Here is a 20,659-nt window from a genome sequence, read left to right as displayed (position 1 = left end):
TCTGGGTTGAAGACTTCTGGTTTTGTCCTCATGTGGTAGGATGGAGAGGGATTTCTTTGGCCTCACTTATAAAGACACTAATCCCATTGGAGAAAGATTTTCCCCTGTGACCTAATCACTTCCAAAGGGCTCACCTCCTAATACTGTCACACTGAGTTAGGATTTAACATATGAATTTGGTGATGAGGGGACACAAACATTCAGACTTTTTGATCTTATTGATGGTCTGAATTTTGGTTATTCTTAAAGATGTATAGTGATGTCTCTTTGTTTTGTTTGTTTTTCCATTATTTTTTAAATTTGCATTTCCCTGATGAACTGTGGTGTAGAACATCTTTTCATATACTTATTTATCATCTGTTTATCTTCTTTGGTGAGGTATCTGTTAAGGTCTTGGGCCCATGTTTTAATTGAGTTTGTTTTCTTGTTGAGTTTTAAGTGTGCTTTGATATTTTGGATAACAGTCTTTGATTAAATTTGTGTTTTGCAAATGTTTTCTCCTAGTCTGTGTCTTATATTTTTATTCTCTTGACAGTATTTTTCACAGAACTTAATAAAGTCTGACTCATCAATTCTTTTTTCATGGATCATGCCTTTGGTGTGTATCTAGAAAGTCATCTAGGTTTTCTCCTGTGTAATCTTCTAGGAGTTTTACAGTTTTGCATCTTACGTTTAGGTCTGTAATCCATTTTGAGTTAATTTTTGTGAAGAGTATAAGGTCTCTGTCTAGAATAATTTTTTTGCATGTGGAACATCATTTTTTGAAACAACTAAATTTTCTCCATTGTGTTACCTTTACTCCTTTGTTAAAAATCAGTTGACTGTATCCATGTGGGATGCTTCTGGCCTCTCTGTTTTTTTCCACTGATCTTTTTTGTCTCTTCTTTCACCAGTGCCACACTGCCCTGTCTTGATTACTGTAGCTTTATAGTAAGTCTTGGAATCAGGAAGTGTCATTCTCCAACTTTGTTCTTCTTTAGTATTGTGTTAGCTATTCTGGGTCTTTGCCTCTCCATAAAAACTTCAGGATCAGTTTGTCGATATCCATAAAATAATTTGCTGGGATTTTGATTGGGGTTGCATTGAATCTGTAGATCAAGTTGAGAAGAACTGACTCCTTGACAATACTGAATCTGTTGGTAAGTATGTAGAATACTGATCCATTTATTTAGTTCTTCTTTGAATATGTAGTTTTTAGGATGTACTTTTTCTGAGTACTTCTGTAGTACTTTACAGACTTTTCATGTTCTCTTGAACTCATTTGCTGTTGTATTTGTTCCTTTTGTACTTGGCTTTGTAAGAACTTTTTCCTCCTGTTTTTGATATCCTTGATGCCTAGCTAAATGTGATTTTGATATTACAAGGCAAAACTTTCCTAGAGTTAAACCACCTGACCTACATACCTCACAACAATGCTGCAGTACAACTGCTTTATCAATTAGGGCAAAAAGTCTTGTAGTCTAGAAGAAACTAGACTTAAACATATGAAAAGTAAGACACTTAAGATAAAATTTCTGTATTAGGTCATAGAAGAGTACATGATTAATGTGTATTAACTGTAAAGACAATGATGACTAAAATTTAGAGAAGGGAGAGATTTACTTTAGCAGGTTAGTCAGGGAAACTCTTGGGCTTGTGGAACTTAGTCCAGAAATATGAGAAAATTTTGGACAAAAAAGATTAATCCAGATTTCTTGTAGATGAGTTTTACAATATGTTGTCATTTAATATTTTTTCTTAAAAATTTTTATATGAACTGTTTGCTTTTTGTTATATTTTCTGTCCAAAGTGGTTATAATGAACCACCTTTAAGTGTTTGACATATCAGGTGCTTTCAATTTTTTATTCCTGTGTTCTTGTCACAGACATCCTGATTTTCAGCTGCTACAGGATGGACAAAGGTATGGTTGAATCAGTATCACTTACCTTCTGTATATTCATGTTAATAGAAACATTAAGAGTAACCCAGGTGATATGAACTCTTGGACTTCCTGTGCTGGTGCATTATGTAAGTGCCCATTCTAGCCCACACAAAGAAATATTTGCCTTGTACAGCTTTTTTTCTTTTGTGATGGTAAGATGATGTGTTTGATCTGTATGATTTACTGTACAGCTGTTCCTACCAAGGAAGTCTAATTGAACCTGTTGAAATACGACACAAATACAGCTTCCATCTGAAACACTGTGCTTCTTTGTCAACCAAATTGTGCCAATTACATTTGTTGAAAGGTTTTTATAGCCTTATTTTGTAGAATTTCAAACATTAATGTATCAGCTATTTAATTATTTGAAAGAGTGTTTAAAGCATTAATAGAAATTCCAAGTTGTATTTTTTCCTAAACTTTCCTAGTGACATTGCTTGCCCAGCCACGATCTTCTCTCAAAACATACCCTTTTATCTTCCAGAGTAAATTTTCCTGGTTATTAATCACTACCTTAGTTATATGGAATTGAGCACAAGCTAGATACTCTTTAATTGATATAAATCTTCAATTTATGGGTTTGAAATAGTATAGAAAAATGTAATTACCTTACAATTCCGAGAGAAAGTGTACATGAAAATTCAGTTATTCTAAGTTTTTTGAAATTGTACTTCAGTTACAGTAGACCATGACTGTCTAGGCTAAATTCTAACTTTAAAAATGTTACCTGATACTGAATAAACTTACTATCTTTTTTTCTCCATTTCTATCCAGAACCTTGTTTTCAACTCTGCTTTTATTCTTCTTTTATACTTTCCCCAAGCATGCTTTTTTGTTGCTGAATTACTTTATTTCACTTTAAAAACCTTTTTAAAAATTGGAATAGCCAGTTTTTGGAGAGCAGTTTACAGAAAAATTGTGTGAAAAGTAGAGATTTCCTGTATACCCTTTCATGACTCTTGCAGTACTTCTTGACCCAGAATCCTTCCCATCCTGACCTTTTAAAGTTCTCATTTGTGCATTTGCTTAAGGGTAATTGATCTCCTCCCCTCATCTTTCTCGTTTGTATAGACAACACTTCTCTTTGCCTTTACTCGTTCATATTTTTTAATCTTTTATAAACCTAATCTAAAAATTAAAGTAACATAGTCAAAGGGAAAACTGTTGTCTTTAATTATTATCCTTGTGTCTTAATTCTGGACTTTCAAGTATCTTTCATTGATTAATGTTGATTTGCCAACTTTTTCTTTTGCTATGACTTTCTTATATTTTTCATTTAATGCAATTTTCTACATAACTATCAGCCAGAATTGGAAAATGCTTAAACATCTTTTTTTAAATATTCAAAATCTGAACAGAGTTCCTACAGTATTTTTTTTTTTTTTGAGAAACCAGTAATGAAGTTATCAGAAACCTTAAAAGAAAAAAAAACTATGGATTCATTACAGAATTGGAGTGAGCAAAATTCAAAATAATTCAGTGGGATGAAATTATTGAGTGTTAGTTTGTGGGATTTTGTTTGCAGATACGGTTTGATTTCTTGTTTTGTTTTTCTTCTTTTTGCTCAACTCTTAAAACACTTTTAAAATAATTAAGGAGAAAAGATAAGGGAAGAAGATGGAAAGAGAACTATATCAGATATGATGTAGAGAAATTACAGAATTATAGCTTTCTTCTGAAATGTGTGTGTGTGTATATATAGGCCTAGGTAAATATTAGCCTATAAATAAAGCCTTGCCTAGGGAATAAAATTTTTATCTTGAAAGTTACAAAGTACAAATTTTCTGGGACATTTTGTTTCTGTGTTACAGTTTTTATTTCTTTCTCTCAACAGTGGTCCTTCTGGAGAAGAAATACAGTTATGCAGCAAAGCCATTAAAACATCAGATATTGACAGTCCTGGCCATTTTGAGAAGCATTATGAATCTAGTTCTTCTAGCAGTCATAGTGATAGTAGCAGTGATAATGAGCAAGACTTTGTTTCCTCCATTCTACCAGGAAACAGACCAAATGCAACAAGGCCACAGCTGCACGAAAAAAGCATAATGAAAAAGAAAGCTGGTCAAAAAGTTAACTCTCAGCATGAAAGCAAAGAGCAAACAGTAGTAGATGTCATTGAGCAGTTAGGCAATTGCAGATTAGATAATCAGGAGAAAGCTACTGCTTGTGAACTTCCTTTACAGAATGTAAATACACAGATTTCTTCAAATAGTTCTCTGCAAAAAAAATTAGAAGCTTCAGAAATTTCTGATATTAAATACAGTAGTTCAAAAGTAACTCTTGTAGGCATAAGTAAGAAAAGTGCTGAACATTTTAAGAGGAAATTTGCCAAATCAAACCAAGTTTCTGGGTCAGCTTCCAGTTCATTGCAGGTGTGCCCTGAAATTGCAAAGGCAAACTTACTTAAAGCCCTGAAAGAGACTTTGATTGAGTGGAAGACAGAAGAAACTTTGAGGTTTTTGTATGGCCAGAATTATGCATCTGTATGTCTAAAATCCTCCTCAACCCCTCTGGTTAAAGAAGAAGAACTTGATGAAGATGATATGAACTCTGATCCAGATAGTCATTCCCCTGCCCTGCAGGAGTTGAACAGCTTGGATGAGTCTTTACCATTTAGAGCCTCAGATACAGCCATTAAACCACTGCCAAGTTATGAGAACTTGAAAAAAGAAACTGAAACATTAAATTTAAGGATCAGGGAGTTTTATAGAGGACGATATGTTTTGAATGAAGAAACCACCAAATCACAAGACTCAGAAGAGGTATGTCTTAATGACAATTTTTTTTTTTTAATATTGATTTATTTGGCTGCACCAGGTCTTAGCTGCGGCATGTAGGATCTTCAGTCTTTGTTGTGGTGTGCGGGGATCTTTTTTTATTAGTTGGCGGCATGCAAACTCATAGTTGCAGCATATGGGATCTAGGTCCCTCACAAGGGATCAAACCCAGCCCCTCTGAATTGGAAGTGTGGAGTCCCAGCCACTGGACCACAAGGGAAGTCCTTTAATGATTTTGATTTTTCCATACTGCTAATACATGAGCAATCACCATAGTAAATCTTGGAGCAGGAAGAAAAGTACTGAAAGAATTTAAGAAAGAAGAGTCCCTTAATCATTTGGTTTAAATTGCCATCTCCAGTATTGACATTGAAAGTGAAAGTCGCTCAGTCGTGTCTGACTCTTTGTGACCCCATGACTATACAGTCCATGGAATTCTTCAGGCCAGAATACTGGAGTGGGTAGCCTTTCCCTTTTCCAGGGGATCTTCCCAACCGAGGGATCCCATATTGCAGGCAGATTCTTTACCAGCTGAGCAACAAGGGAAGCCCAAGAATACTGGCATGGGCAGCCTATCCCATTTCCAGCAGATCTTCCCAACCCAAAAATCGAACCAGGGTCTCCTGCATTGCAGGCAGATTCTTTACCAACTGAGCCACAAGGGAAGCCCAGTAATAGCATTATTATTTTCAAAATAAGTTTGTCCTAAAAAATTTTCATGAATATTTAACCTTTTTTCGCTAATGTAGAAATAGCCTAGAATTGTGGGACAAAGTTTTCTTTAAAACCTAGTTTTCATAGACTGTCTAGACTCTGAAAAGACTTCTTTTTTCTTTGTTGGTGTATATGCTTTCAGATTTCTACATAGGTTGTGTATCTTTGTGTTTTATTTCCAGTGGGACTCTGGACATTTATGGGAGTAAATTTGTGAATTGAATAGTGAAATATTTGGTTAATATTTGGAAAGCATGCTCACTTAAAATATGAATGAAAATGACTTAGTAGAGGAGACGTATTGGGAAAATAGAGGACATAGGAGAAAATGGAAAGAGCACATTTGGGTAAACCTATGCTATGCTAAGTCACTTCAGTCGTGTCCAACTCTGTGTGACCCCATAGACGGCAGCCCACCAGGCTCCCCCGTCCCTGGGATTCTCCAGGCAAGAACACTGGAGTGGGCTGCCATTTCCTTCTCCAATGCATAAAAGTGTAAATGAAGTCTCTCAGTTGTGTCCGACTGTTAGCGACCCCATGGATTGCAGCCTAACAGGCTCCTCCGTCCATGGGATTTTCCAAGCAAGAGTACTGGAGTGGGGTGCCATTGCCTTTTTCGTGGGTAAACCTAGATTTGGTTATCTGCTCTGTCATTTACAGCTGTATAAAAACTTAGTCTCTTGAGTCTAATTGCTTATCTGTAAATGGGATTATAAATGGCTTCCCTTGCTCAAGTGTTATGAGTTTTAAAAGTAATGAATATAAAGCATTTATCGCAGTACCTGACATATAATTGGTACTCAGTTATATGTAAGTAGTTATATGTAGAAAGTGATGTATGCCACTGAGATTTAACGGGATAATATTTTAATTATCCTATTTTGGTTGATGTGTAGTTTGGGAAATGAAGTAATTTGACATGAAGACAAATAGGTGATAACCTTGTTGTTAGCACAGAAGTTTGTTACTAAACATTTCTGAGTAAATATGGCTATAAATTAAACGACACCTTGGAGATTTAAAACGAGGGTAAAAGTAATAAAGTAAAAAATTTAGAAATTTCTTATATTTGTATAGAATGTTACCTACCCCAACAGTATACTTGTATTATTAGACAGCATCCGTAAATTTTACATGAAGCTTGGAAAAACATTGATCTCTGTCATTCAGTTATATATTCTTTTATGCCTGTATCATTTTTATGCTTATAAGCCTTAAGAAGAAAAAATTAATCCCTAAATTTGACTGCTTCTGTTTTTAAACCTCTTTCACTGAAAGTGAAAGTGAAGTCGCTCAGTCATGTCCAACTCTTAGAGACCCCATGGACTGCAGCCTACCAGGCTCCTCCATCCATGGGATTTTCCAGGCAAGAGTACGGGAGTGGGTTACCACTGCCTTCTCTGAGAAAGAAAGTGAAGTCACTCAGTTGTGTCCGACTCTTTGCAACCCCATGGACTGTAGCCCACGAGGCTGTAACACAGACTGTAAGTGTACAGCTCATTGCATTATCATAAGTGAATATACCAGTGTAATCACTACTCAGGCTACAAAATTTGAGTAAACCAGAAGCTCCAGTATGTCTCCTACAAATCATTACCTCTTTCCAGAGTTAATGACTATTATAATAACATAGTTTTCCCAATTTTGAACTATATGTAAATAAATTAACTCTGTATATAATTTATTTTATGCAACATTGTGCTATATGTACTAAATAACTTTAGTCATGTCTGACTCTCTGCAGCCCCATGGACTGTAACTTCCCAGGCTCCTCTGTGCATGGGATTCTCCAGGCAGGAACAATGGATTGGTTTGCCATGCCCTTCTCTAGGGATCTTCCCCACCTAGGGATTGAGCCTGCATCTCTTATGTCTCCTGCATTAGCAGGCGGGTTCTCTACCACAAGGCTTCCCTTGTGGCTCAGACAGTAAAGCGTCTGCCTACAGTGCAGGAGACCCAGGTTCAATCCCTGGGTCGGGAAGTTCCCCTGGAGAAGGAAATGGCAACCCACTCCAGTATTCTTGCCTGGAAAATCCCATGGACAGAGGAGCCCAGTAGGCTACAGTCCACGGGGTCGCAAAAAGTCAAACACGACTGAGCAACTTCACTTCACTTCTCTACCACTAGCGCCACCTGGGAAGCCCTTGGAAATTCCCTGGCAGTCCAGTGATTGGGACTTGGCACTTTCACTGCAAGGGCCAGCATTCGATCGCTGGTTGAGAAACTAAGATCCCACAAGCCACACAGTGTAGCCAAAAAAAAAAACAAACCAGTATGTATGTTTGTGTTGCATATAGTTGTAATTCATAGTTTTATTGCTGTATGGTATTCCATTATATAAATATACCACAATTTATTAATGTTAATGAGTAGGCTGTTTCCAGTTTGGGGAACTATTAAGAACTATGCTGTTATGAACTTTTTTTGTGTATATATATATCTCTTAATGTGTATGCATTTCTGTTGGGTATATATCTAGGACTAGAATTTCTGGGTCATAATGTATGCATATATGCAACTGTACTAGTTAATGCCAAACAGTTTTCCAAAATGGTTCTGCTTTGTATTTTCTGCTATCTATGACAGTTTCCATGATTCTGCATTCTCACCAATACTTGATATTGTTACTTTTCACCATTCTGATGGTATTGCTTTTAGGTTATAGTACATTTCTCTGATGATTGAGTTGAGCACTGTTTCTTCTGCTTATTGGCCATTTGGATAGTTTGTTTTGTGACATACCCGTTCTTGTCCTTTTTTCTATTCATCTGTTTGAATATGGGGTGCTGGGGAGGGAGTTCTTGTTGATTTGTAGGAATTCTGTGTGCAGAATTCAAACACATTTTTGTGTATTACAAATATCTTCCACTGAGATTTTCCTTTTCATTTTTATTAATGGTGTCTTGAACCCAGTTTATTAATTGTTCCCATAGTGACTTCTTTAAGAAATCTTTTCTTAGCTTGGATTATTTCATCTTCTAGAAGCTTTGTTGTGTTTCCTTTAACATTTAGGTCTGTAATTTATCTGGAATTGATTTTTGTTTATGGTGGGGAATATCAGTCAGAGTTCTTATTTCTCTCTGGGGAAATGTGTGCACATTACAGTTTGAGAAGCACTGTTGATTTTTCTTTTCTTTCTTGTTTGTTTGTTTGCTTATTCCATAAGTTACTGAGAAAGATGGGAAAGGTTGGTCAAGATTTCTTGCCATAATTATAGATTATTTTTCCCTTTAGTTTTCTGAATTTTAATACTTTGAGACCATGTTCTTAGGTGTAAATGTGACATTGTCATGTCTTCTTGGTAAATCAAACCTCTTAACATACGGAGTAATTTTTCTCTACATTTATTTATTTAATTTTGGTCTTACAAGATCTACTTTGACATTAGCATTCTTTCATTAGTATTTTTAAGGACTATCTTAAAAAAAAGCCTAGACTGATAATCTCTGTCCTTTGTGTGAAGAATTTAGTCTATTTACATTTAATGTCATAATTGATATATTTAGGTTTAAATCTCCCATCTCACTTGTTGCTTTCTGCATGTCCCATCTGTTCTGTGTTCTTTCTCTCCTTTCTTTCTTTGGATCCAGTATCATTATTCCATTTTTTTGTCCTCTGTTTGCTTGTTTTTATATGTTCTTTTACTAATCATTAATTGGTTTCCCTAGATTAAAACTTGAATCTGTGTCTTACTAAAATTTAATATAAGTTAATACTTTGCTTCCTGGACAGTTAGTACCTTAGAAACTTACATTTACCCACTCAGCTTAACATGCTCATACTGTTGTGCACTTTTATTCTCTCTGTATTTTTAAATCCTACAAGATTGTTTATAATCAATGTTGAGTTGGATTTGCCCAGTTAATTACTCTTTTACTGTTCTTTATGTCTTCTGCATTTCTATTCTTTCATCCGGGAACATTCACCGTGGGCCTGAAGAATATCCTTTTATTTCATTAGTGCCAGTTTGCTAATGATGAATCTTCCCAGTTTTATTTATCAGGAAATTATTTTACTTTCACTTTTGAAAGATATTTCCCTGGACATTAAATTCTAAATTAGCAGTTATTTTCTTACAGCCCACTAAAAATACATATTCATTGTCTTTTGGCCTCTATTTTTTTCTCTTATTTGAAAATACCTTCTTCCTTTAGCTACTTTTAAGATTTTGTTTTTTTCTTTTTGTCCCCGTGATTACCATCAGTTTTTTATTGCTTTGCCTAGATGTGATTTTATTTGTATTTATTATTTTGACTGTTACATACTTAAATCTGTGATTTCTTTCATTAGTTTTGGAATATTCTCAGGTATTACCTCTTCAGGTATTGTTTCTGTCCCATTTTCGTTTTCCTCTCTACCTGGTACTCCAATTGCAGATATGTTAGTCTTTTTCACTGTATCTTCTGTCTTTTATATTCTCCTACACTTTGCATTACCCCTGAAAGGGAGAGGTGTGTGACTACGTTTCATTCTGGATATTTTCCAAATGAATATTCTCTTTTCAGTCCTTTCTACTGTGTTATTAAATCTATCCATTGAGTTCTTTTAAATACTATATTTTTCAGTTACTAGGGGTTTCATTTCTTTGTTTTATACGGTTTCCCATTCTCTGCTAAAATTTTTCATCTTGTCATTTTTTTTAATATATTCAGCATAGTTATTCTAAATAAGGCTGATAGTTTCATTACATGGATTTCCTTTAGGGTTGATTTTATGAACTTGTGTTTCAGATTATGGTCATATTGTCCTATTTTATGTGGCAAACATCATATAATAAAAAATTACAGAGATAACTTGAAACCTAGGCTGATGTTATCTTCGTCTAGAGCAGATTTGTGTTTGCTTCTGGCAGCTTTGCAGCCGTCCCAAATCACTTTCATCCAGTCAGTGATCAAGGTGATTTGAAGCTGGGCTTCAGTCCCTGCAGCAGCGAGGCTGTTTCCTATTCATTCTCATTGGTCTCAAGTTCAGGGAAGGTTGACAGTACCTCTTCCTTTTTGGCATGCCCCAAACTTTGATGCTTAGGTTCTCAGTATCTAAATTGCCTCTTCTAGAATTAGTCAGTGCCTTCTCTGGAATTACTTTCTCCAAAATCTCAGACCATAATTCTTTACCGTCTTACTTAGCTCTCTTGATTCTTTCAAACAAATGTGGGTTTTTTCCCACATTTGTTCTCTTTTTCAGTTCTCCGCAAGAAGAGTGGTTTGAATTATCTTGTCTGCCATTTCTAGAATTGGAGTTTCCCAAAATATATTTATAGTATTTGATAGTTTTAGTGCTTTAATCTCCTACATTTATATGACATTTAGCATTTTATAAAGTCTTGTTCTATACATTTTCAACATGTGTTAGTATCCCTATTATACAGATGAGAAAAGGCTCTCAAAAGAGGGCAGATGATCAAGGAAGTTCACACCAGCCTGCTGACTAAGTGGATACTCAAATTTAAATCTTCTGCTTCTGAAGTCTCATTTTTAGTCTTCCATATCATAGGTATAAACTTTTGTGTTTTAATGTGTTATTATCAAAGAAAGAATATAAATTTATGATTTTATTTTGCTTTGTTTAAAAATGTGATTCAGCATGATCCCACCTTTCCACTGATAGATTCAAGTTCTCAGAACCAGATCAGAAAACGCATCGTACTTGAAAAATTGAATAAAGTGTAAGTATGTAATTATCATTCCATTTTTATAATATCTAAAAATCAATTTGATATTTGTGGGTTTATAAGTTGTAGTTGTAATCCTTGATTTTTTAATTTTGAAAAATAATACATAAAGTTGACATGGATTTCTTCACCTGAGAAACTTGCATCTTTAAGGTGTTCTGCCAAAGCATATTGAAATTGTTTTGTGCTGAAGACAGAGACACATAATAAAGACAAAAGTTGAGATTATGGGACTAGAAAACCAAACTACCTCACTTCCATTCAATAATCCAGTGAAGTCAGGGAAAAAAATATCAGAGCTGGACCCATTTAAATACTGATTTGTGGTAAATGTGTCATCAGTTTCACATGTGGATAAGATTTTATAAAGGTTTAATGGTTTATTGACTTACTCGGTGTATATGCATATTCAGAGAACCATTTCACACTCAGAAGCTTGAGTTTTGCACTTTAGTTTTGAGCTTCCCGTAGTGGAAATTGTTGTTCTTGTAATTAGCCCAGTCATAAATGACATTTGAAAATTGCAGTCTTGGTTTCTCTTTCAAAAGGAGCTTGAAAATCTTTTTTCCAGAGATGTGACGGATGTCTTGAACTTTTCAACTTGCATTTTTCTCTTCAGCAGAAAAGACAGAACGGTTTTTTCACGCATTACTTAAGGTGTTGTGCACATGAAGAAGCCTTAATTCTGTAGTAGTACAAAGATTAAAAGGCCTTTTCTAGCAGCCATAGTATTTTGAACAGCTTACTTTTCTAAAGTTTACATTTTAAATAAGTGTTTAATATTTATTGAATGCTTGTTATGTGTTAAGACTTCATATATAATCTGTTTTGCCTTTTTTCCATTCTTCATACTTGTACATATGTTTCTGTTAAAATTTAATTTATATAACAATATAAGTTACCAGCTGTCTGACTTAGGATAAAAAGGTATCAATCCTTCATTTTAGTTACATAGGTTCTCAAAGTTGGGATAGATTAACTATGCTAGTATGTAATTAATAGGTAAAGGTTTAGGTGAAAATGGTTTTCTAGACTTTTTAGCTAATGAAAGTACCCACTTTTAAATTTAAGACCACACAGCCATGTCACTGAAGGAATTCTATCCCTTATGGGTTTTAGCTGCAACAGGAGATCCCAAAAGGAACCTTACTAAAAAATACCAAGTTATTAATATTCGGGTGACAACTAAATCTAAGAAGAGGTAGAATAATTAAAAGAAGGAGAAGCACAAAGAATACTGAAAACAAAATAATAGTGATATAGGGGTTTTTTTTGTTTCATTGTTTATGAAAGCAGTTAATTATTTTTCTCATTATGAAAGTTAACACTTTATTATAAAAGTAAGACCTTTTCTGGTTTCTAATTGGAAGAAACCAATTATACAAAAAATTTATTTTAGAGAATCAAAGAAAGTGAACTATGCGCTGGGTATTAGATGATATTAAGGAACTGTTATTGGTTAAATATGATTTTATTATGGTTTTATACAAAAATGCACTTGTATTTAGATACATAAAGAGTAATTTAGGGGTCAAACAAAGGACATGGTTTACTTGAAGATACCGCAAAAAAAAAAAGGAAAAATGAAGCAAATGGAGCAAAATATTGGGAGGCTAAATCTGGGAATAGAAATGAGGGGTTATTATTTTTTCTGTATTTTGGAACATGTTTTAAACTTATATAATTTTTTTTAAGTAATACATGCTTATTCCAGAAGGGTTAGGCTGTGCAAAATGATATAATTAAAGAAGTGAAAATCACTGTAATCACAGTAATTACTATTAATATTTTGATGTTCATCTCTGGCATATATGTGATATATATGATGTGTGTATATTCATTCCCTTTGGTTCCATCTGTTATAGTCTAAACCTAGAGAAAATGACATGCTTGATATATACTATGTGTGATATACAATTGTATTATGTATGGTTTTATAAAAAATGGGACAACTTCGTGTGCATTTTCTACTTAACATTTATCATGAATATCTTTCCACATTAAAATATATAGATTGATGATATTTTAAAGGTTTTATTTTATAATTACATCATAATTTATATAACCATCTACTGACACACATTTGTTGCCAGTTTTTCACTACTAAAATACTTCTCCAATAACCGTCTTTTTTTATGTTTGATTATTTCTTTAGGATAAATTTTGTATAGTATTGATTAAAACTGTTGGGTCAAACAGTGTCTGCATTTAAAATGTTAGTATATATTGTCAAATTGCTCTCTAGAAATGTACCAGTTTTTACCTTACCATAAGGATTTAATAAATATTAAATCCACATTCCCATAATGCTCCATTTGGAGGGCAATTCCTCTGGCCTGTGTTCTTTCCATTTGTTTAATATTTGAAAGTGAAAAGGTAAGAAAGAGACAAGAATATAGATACCAGCCAAAATATTTTTTCATTTCAGTGCCTCTTTCTGTAGCATAGACTACAAAATAGAGTGTGGAGTTACTTTGAAATATTTATTTATGACTTCTTACCAGTTAAACCTGGCTTAACTGTTTCCACCTCAGAGTCATGGTTACCTACCTATGAAATATCCAAACTTAGGCAAGAACCCCCAAAATGTATCTATATAATTATATTTTTTAAATGTATCAGCATAATTATATATTAGGATAAATTTATTTTTTATAAATAAATAAAATAAAAAATAAATAAAATTTTTTATTTTCAGATTGCCTGGACTTTTGGGACCTCTTCAGATTACATTAGGAGATATTTACACACAACTTAAAAATCTTGTCCATACTTTCAGGTTAGTATTAATACTACGATTTTCCTTCTCAGTTATTTTGACTTTATGTAATTGCCTTGCAGAATCCATAGTAGACTAAGGCATGAAGAAAGTAAATGATTTACCTTCATTGTCTTAAATCTTAATACACTGTTTTCTCTTCCACTGACAACATTATTTATATCTTTGGGGGGTTTTGTTTGTTTTATTTTTAAATTTTTATTGGAGTATAGTTGATTTACAGTGTTGTGTTTTAGGTGTACAACAAAGTGAATCAGTTATACACATATCCATTCTTTTTTAGAGTCTTTTCCCATATGGGCCATTATGGAGTACTGAGTAGAGCTCCCTGTGCTATACAGTAGGTCCTTACTGTTACATTAATGTTTATGTAATTCCCAGTCTCCCAGTTTGTCCCTCCCCACCCCCCACTTATATCTTTTGTTAAAAGCAGCCTCTTATTTGCTTAAACTTTGATATGTTTAGCTTTGGATAGTTTATTTATGGAATAATCTAAAATTAAGGAGAATGATATATGAGACACAAAGGTAGCTAGTTAGTAATATCTTGGATTTTACTGAACTAGTAAATAGATATTAAATGACTGGCACTTCTGTATTGTTCAGCACTATGGACAATATAGAAGAAGCCTAAAGCCCATCTTCAAGGAAGAACTCCTGTGAGAAGACAAGGTGAGCACAGGGAAGAGTGCAAAACAATGGATAATTTAGTTTTGAATAGTGTAGAATAGACTTTGAGTGACAAAGACAGGAAAAGGAAAACTAGAGAATATCAGTTATGAAGTGGAAGAGTTGGGATTTTTCTATAACTATCAAGGTAAAAATACTCCACCAGGCTAAGACGAGATTCTCTACTAAAAAGCAATAGAGATAAGCCGCTACGTACGTTATAAGTAGAGATGTATACGAGATGTACATTTTGACCCAATGCCAATGACCAAAAATTCAATTAGTTTTTATCTTTAGCCAGACAGCACCAAGATAGGATGAACTTCTAGAGTAGAAGAATCATTTCATCTAAAAAATTAACTATTACTATAGTTTATTGCTAACAATAGTAGTATTGACAGGTTCAGTTCAGTTCAGTCGCTCAATTGTGTCCGACTCTTTGCGACCCCATGAACCGCAGCACTCCCTGTCCATCACCAGCTCCCGGAGTCCACCCAAACCCATGTCCATTGAGTCAGTGATGCCGTCCAACCGTCTCATCCTCTATCATCCCCTTCTCCTGCCCTCAATCTTTCCCAGCACCAGGGTCTTTTCAAATGAGTCATCTCTTCACATCAGGTGGCCAAACTGGTTGAAATGGAGTAAAAATGTTCTTAGATGCTTGTTTTATCAGTCAGTAGAAGAGTAGAATGCTGTAGTAATTATGTTGCTTGTGAAAACATAATTTTATGTATAAACAATTTGTAAAATTTTTCACTTAGCAAAATAGATTGACAGTTAATACAAACATTCAGAAAAATGTTTTCCGATAAATTATGTAATAAGAACTAAAATTCAAAGTTGGAGAAGGCAATGGCACCCCACTCCATTGTTCTTGCCTGGAGAATCCCAGGGACAGGGGAGCCTGGTGGGCTGCCGTCTATGGGGTCGCACAGAGTTGGACACAACTGAAGCGACTTAGCAGCAGCAGCAGCAAGGTTCAAAGTTTAGGTATGTCTCAAAAATTTTTCATCTTCAACTATTGAAAAGGATCATTTGTAACACTTTATGATTAAATCTTAAGCCTTGATAGATTTAAGACAATTATAAGTTGTCTTAAGACATTCTTGTGGAGTCTAGAATGTTTATATTTGAAAGTGAATATTCAGGGAATAACAAATCTGAATGATATGATTGTTCTGATTACTGAGATTGTTACACCCATACAATCACAAGATCAGTGATCACACACAGGTTTATAAATGCCAGAAATGGTGCTCAGTTTGGGCTAGACCTTTGGAATACTAACTGCTTTGTAAAAGGAGGATTTGGGCCAAATACCAAGACCAAAGCCGAACTTCTCTGTATTCCTTTTTCATTAAAAGAGAGAGTCTGTGTCAATATACCTATCACAAAGCCATACATCCAAAAGAAGAAAAAAAAAAAGTGTTTTCAACTGTCTATAGTGATGATAAAGTTTGAATGCACGATGTGGTTGCACCGAAGTTTAGGATTTGTTCAGGATTTATTAAGGAAGTAAATATATTAAGATAGCTTAACTGAGGGAAGATGAAGACCAGGTGTTGCTCTATTTCATTGCTTTTTTAAAGGACTTGGCATTCAGTTTCTTGCAGACAGTATTTAATTACCATTCTGAGCAAACTGGTTAAGACTCATTAGAAAAGATATAAGAATAAAACCTTTAACCTTGAACTACAGATAGGAACTTTGTACTTAATTTTTAACCCCACTCACTTAGAATAAATGAACAAGTGATTCAGTTTATTCTGACTGTATTTTCTAGCGCTATTTTTCTGTCTAATTGCATGTTTTCTTTTTAAAAAAAAACTATTCTGAGGATCTAGAACTTACTGAAACCCATTGAAAAGAAATGTTTGGCTACAACTCAAGATTGCCACATTATTACTTTCATATGCCCAAGGAATTTAGGTATTTCAGATTGGAAACTACTCGCTGTCCAGGCTATTTGTTATTTCAGTGTTTTGAAAGCAGCCCTGATAATAACATTTAGTTCATGTCAGTACATGGACTCACTTTGGTAACTACTATTTCCTGGACTGTGCTTGGCACTTTACACATGTTATCTGATTTCCAAAAAATAGTTGTATTATCCTCATTTTATAGGTGAGAGATGACAGATTAAGTAATTTCAAATTACACAACTAGTAGTTGGGTTTAGACCCCAAATCTAAGTCAAGAACAGAGGTCTTAAGTGGTCTTACCACCAAAAAAAGAAAACGGTAACTATATGTGATGGAAATGTTAATTCGCTTGATTTTGGTTGTCATTTCACAATATATTCATATATCAAAACATCAAGTTGAGTACCTTAAATATATATAATTATTATGTGTCAATTATACCTCAGGAAAGCTGGAAAAAAATTTTAAAGAGTTTACCAACAGGTTTTGGTTTTCTTGGTAATTATCAGTATTAAAGGTTTTTGGTTTTCTTGGTAATTATCAGTATTAAAGTTTTTTTTTTTTTTAAGTAATTTTATTTATTACCTCTCTAGACCCCAGGTAAGAATTCTACTTGAAATGGTTGTTACCTGTGAAACTAAACCTCTGTGATGTCTAAGCTAGCCAAGACAAGAGGTACAGTGTTCCTTAGTCTAGTAAGAGGTAACCAACAGATTGTAGAAAAGAGGAAACTCACATGTCATTTTCCTTTTATATTTATAAACTGTTATCACCTTTTTCTGTCATTCTTACTATGTAAATCTTTTCAGGGTACTTTCTGCATTGTTTACACTAAATTAAAATAAAGCCTAGATGAAACTATTGTATTATGTGTGGGATTTGCTTCATAATTATCAAGGTTAGGGGATGTTGAATAGGAGGTTACATAGATGAAATATGATTGACCGGGATTTGATAATTCTCAGTTGTGATGACTGTATGGGAGTTGATTTTATGTTCTATTTTTATATATGTTTAAATTTCAATTGTAATTTTTAAAAAGTTTCAGGGAAATAAGCCAAAAAACTCCATTTTGAAGGTGTGTGCTTAGTCACTCAGTTGTCTTCGACTTTTTGCCACCCCACGGACTGTAGCCTGCCAGGCTCTTCTGTCCATGGGATTCTCCAGGCAAGAATACTGGAGTGGGTTGCCATGCCTTCCTCAAGGGGAACTTCCCAATCCAGGGATCAAACCCAGGTCTCCCACATTGCAGGTGGATTCTTTACCGTCTGAGCCACCAGGGAAGTCTGTTTTGGTGGAGGGGGTGTTAAAAAACCTTGTTGTTACAAAGGAGGCAAGAATATACAATGGATTAAAGACAATCTCTTTAACAAGTGGTGCTGGGAAATCTGGTCAACCACTTGTAAAAGAATGAAACTAGAACACTTTCTAACACCATACACAAAAATAAACTCAAAATGGATTAAAGATCTAAACGTAAGACCAGAAACTATAAAACTCCTAGAGGAGAACATAGGCAAAACACTCTCTGACATACATCACAGCAGGATCCTCTATGACCCATCTCCCAGAATATTGGAAATAAAAGCAAAAATAAACAATTGGGACCTAATTAACCTTAAAAGCTTCTGCACATCAAAGGAAACTATTAGCAAGGTGAAAAGACAGCCTTCAGAATGGGAGAAAATAATAGCAAATGAAGCAACTGACAAACAACTAATCTCAAAAATATACAAGCAACTCCTAGAGCTCAACTCCAGAAAAATAAATGACCCAATCAAAAAATGGGCCAAAGAACTAAATAGACATTTCTCCAAAGAAGACATACAGATGGCTAACAAACACATGAAAAGATGCTCAACATCACTCATTATCAGAGAAATGCAAATCAAAACCACTATGAGGTACCATTTCACGCCAGTCAGAATGGCTGTGATCCAAAAGTCTACAAGCAATAAATGCTGGAGAGGGTGTGGAGAAAAGGGAACCCTCTTACACTGTTGGTGGGAATGCAAACTAGTACAGCCACTATGGAGAACAGTGTGGAAAAACTTAAATAACTGGAAATAGAACTGCCTTATGATCCAGCAATCCCACTGCTGGGCATACACACTGAGGAAACCAGAAGGGAAAGAGACACGTGTACCCCAATGTTCATCGTAGCACTGTTTATAATAGCCAGGACATGGAAGCAACCTAGATGTCCATCAGCAGATGAATGGATAAGAAAGCTGTGGTACATATACACAATGGAGTATTACTCAGCCATTAAAAAGAATGCATTTGAATCAGTTCTGATGAGGTGCATGAAACCGGAGCCTGTTATACAGAGTGAAGTAAGTCAGAAAGAAAAACACCAATACGGTATACTAACGCATATATATGGAATTTAGAAAGATGCTAACAATAACCCTGTGTATGAGACAGCAGAAGAGACACTGATGTATAGAACAGTCTTATGGACTGTTCCAGAGGGAGAGGGTGGGAAGATTGGGGAGAATGGCATTGAAACATGTATAATATCATGTATGAAATGAGTTGCCAGTCCAGGTTCGACACACGATACTGGATGCTTGGGGCTGGTGCACTGGGACGACCCAGAGGGATGGGATGGGGAGGGAGGAGGGAGGAGGGTTCAGGATGGGGAACACATGTATACCTGTGGTGGATTCATTTTGATATTTGGCAAAACTAATACGATTTGTAAAGTTTAAAAATAAAATTAAAAAAAATAATAAACATAAAAAACCTTGTTGTTAAGTTGGTTTTTCCAAATATTTACTCTTTAGTACCTGCATGTCAAAATCTTTTGCTTAAATTGAGTTTGCTCTTTTCAGTAAAATGTCAGTTACTTATAATACAGAGACACCTCTGGTAAAATAATGCATTTTGGGGTCTTCAGATTCTGGCAGGACAGTTCTAACAGGTATGTGACTGTAGGCCAAGGCTTCTAGGTGAAGTCTCTGAGGAAACACCATATAAATGACAGTGACTAGTGTTGGGAGATCTTTTCAATCAATACTGGTGGTGGGAAAGAGTTGACATAAATAACCGTGTCTTTCTCTTTGAAATAGCAATCAATAATTGGAACTTGTAGAACAATGATTCTTAAGCCAGTTGTGCGTCAGAATTACTTGAGCTTTTAACGACGACAGATGCCTGGCTTCACCCCTAGAGATTGAGTTTCATTTGGTTAGGGTTGGGCCCAGACATTGGTATTTTTCAAAAGCCCCCCCAGGTGCTTCTGATGTGCAGCCAGAGTTGAGAGCATGTTAGAACTAAACATAAAGCAGCTTTTTCACCTTTTTGAAGAATCTTTCCCCAGTGAATAGAGCTGTCCTTTCCACTGAACTGCTTCATAGGCATTTAGCTGGAATGTTACATTGATTTACCTCTCATAGTGGTTCCATCAGAAGTTACTTGGTAATGATTAACTCGTCAGTGTTGAAGCAAGATATTTTCTAAATATGATTTGAATTAAAATTATATTTTGACACAAGTCCTTTTTAAATTTCATCAGTGATGACTGAAGGTATTTTTTTCTAAATCTATATTGAATTTCCAATTATATTTTGAAACTATGGTTTTAAAATGTTTCCTTTCAAATATTACTGTTTTAATTTTTGAATTATCACTCAAAATAGTGTTTGTTTAGCATTTGTGCTTGAAATTATTTTGGTTCTGCAAAAGGGAAAAATGTGATAGCAGGTAAAATTTTGCTGTTCTGCTGCTTAAAGCACTTTGAAGTGAAAGCAAAGACCTTGTTCCTCAGTGCCTGAAACAGTTTAGAACAGGCATTCAGTAGATTTTTTTGTTGACTCAGTAAATAAATTCATGAAATCTAAAATTTGTCTTAGCTTTGAGAGATTTGAGTATTACAGAAAAGGAAATTCTGTTAACTGCTTTTGCAGTTTTATTTTATCCTTCTTTGCTTATCTTTGGCCTTTTTTGGTTATGTGCTAGATTCTGTTTTAGTTGCTACAGGTGAAATAGTGAACAAAATAAAGAAAATTCCTTCTCTCATGGAACTATTTTAATAGAGAGGATATGTAAAAATTTTAAGACAATATGTATGTTATTATTATGTGGTAATACACCCTTTTCCCAGTTCCATCACCTCCTTTTCTCCTCAGAAGCAGGGAAAGAGGGGATGGATGGTACTAAAGAGGGAGGAAGTTGTGATTTTATATAGACTGGTCAGGGAAG

At 34.7% G+C, this 20,659-nt stretch overlaps 1 protein-coding gene across 15 annotated transcripts in view; it reads left to right on the top strand.

Annotated features, from left to right (window-relative positions):
• The window catches only part of RPAP2 (RNA polymerase II associated protein 2), a 127,508-nt gene that overhangs the window by 27,057 nt on the left and 79,792 nt on the right, over positions 1-20,659 (top strand). For 12 of the 15 annotated variants that reach the window (XR_003033839.2, XR_233990.5, XM_005204296.5 and 9 more), the window contains 4 exon segments: positions 1,866-1,901; positions 3,757-4,684; positions 10,996-11,078; positions 13,783-13,863. Coding sequence is in view for 12 of the 15 variants with exons in the window: in XM_005204296.5 (XP_005204353.2) it covers positions 1,866-1,901; positions 3,757-4,684; positions 10,996-11,078; positions 13,783-13,863 (1,128 nt within the window). In the remaining 3 variants the exon portion in view is untranslated. 15 annotated transcript variants of the gene reach the window in all.

This window comes from Bos taurus, chromosome 3 (assembly GCF_002263795.3).
Source record: "Bos taurus isolate L1 Dominette 01449 registration number 42190680 breed Hereford chromosome 3, ARS-UCD2.0, whole genome shotgun sequence".
Taxonomy (NCBI): domain Eukaryota; kingdom Metazoa; phylum Chordata; class Mammalia; order Artiodactyla; family Bovidae; genus Bos; species Bos taurus.
This window is presented reverse-complemented; position numbering and strand designations above follow the sequence as displayed.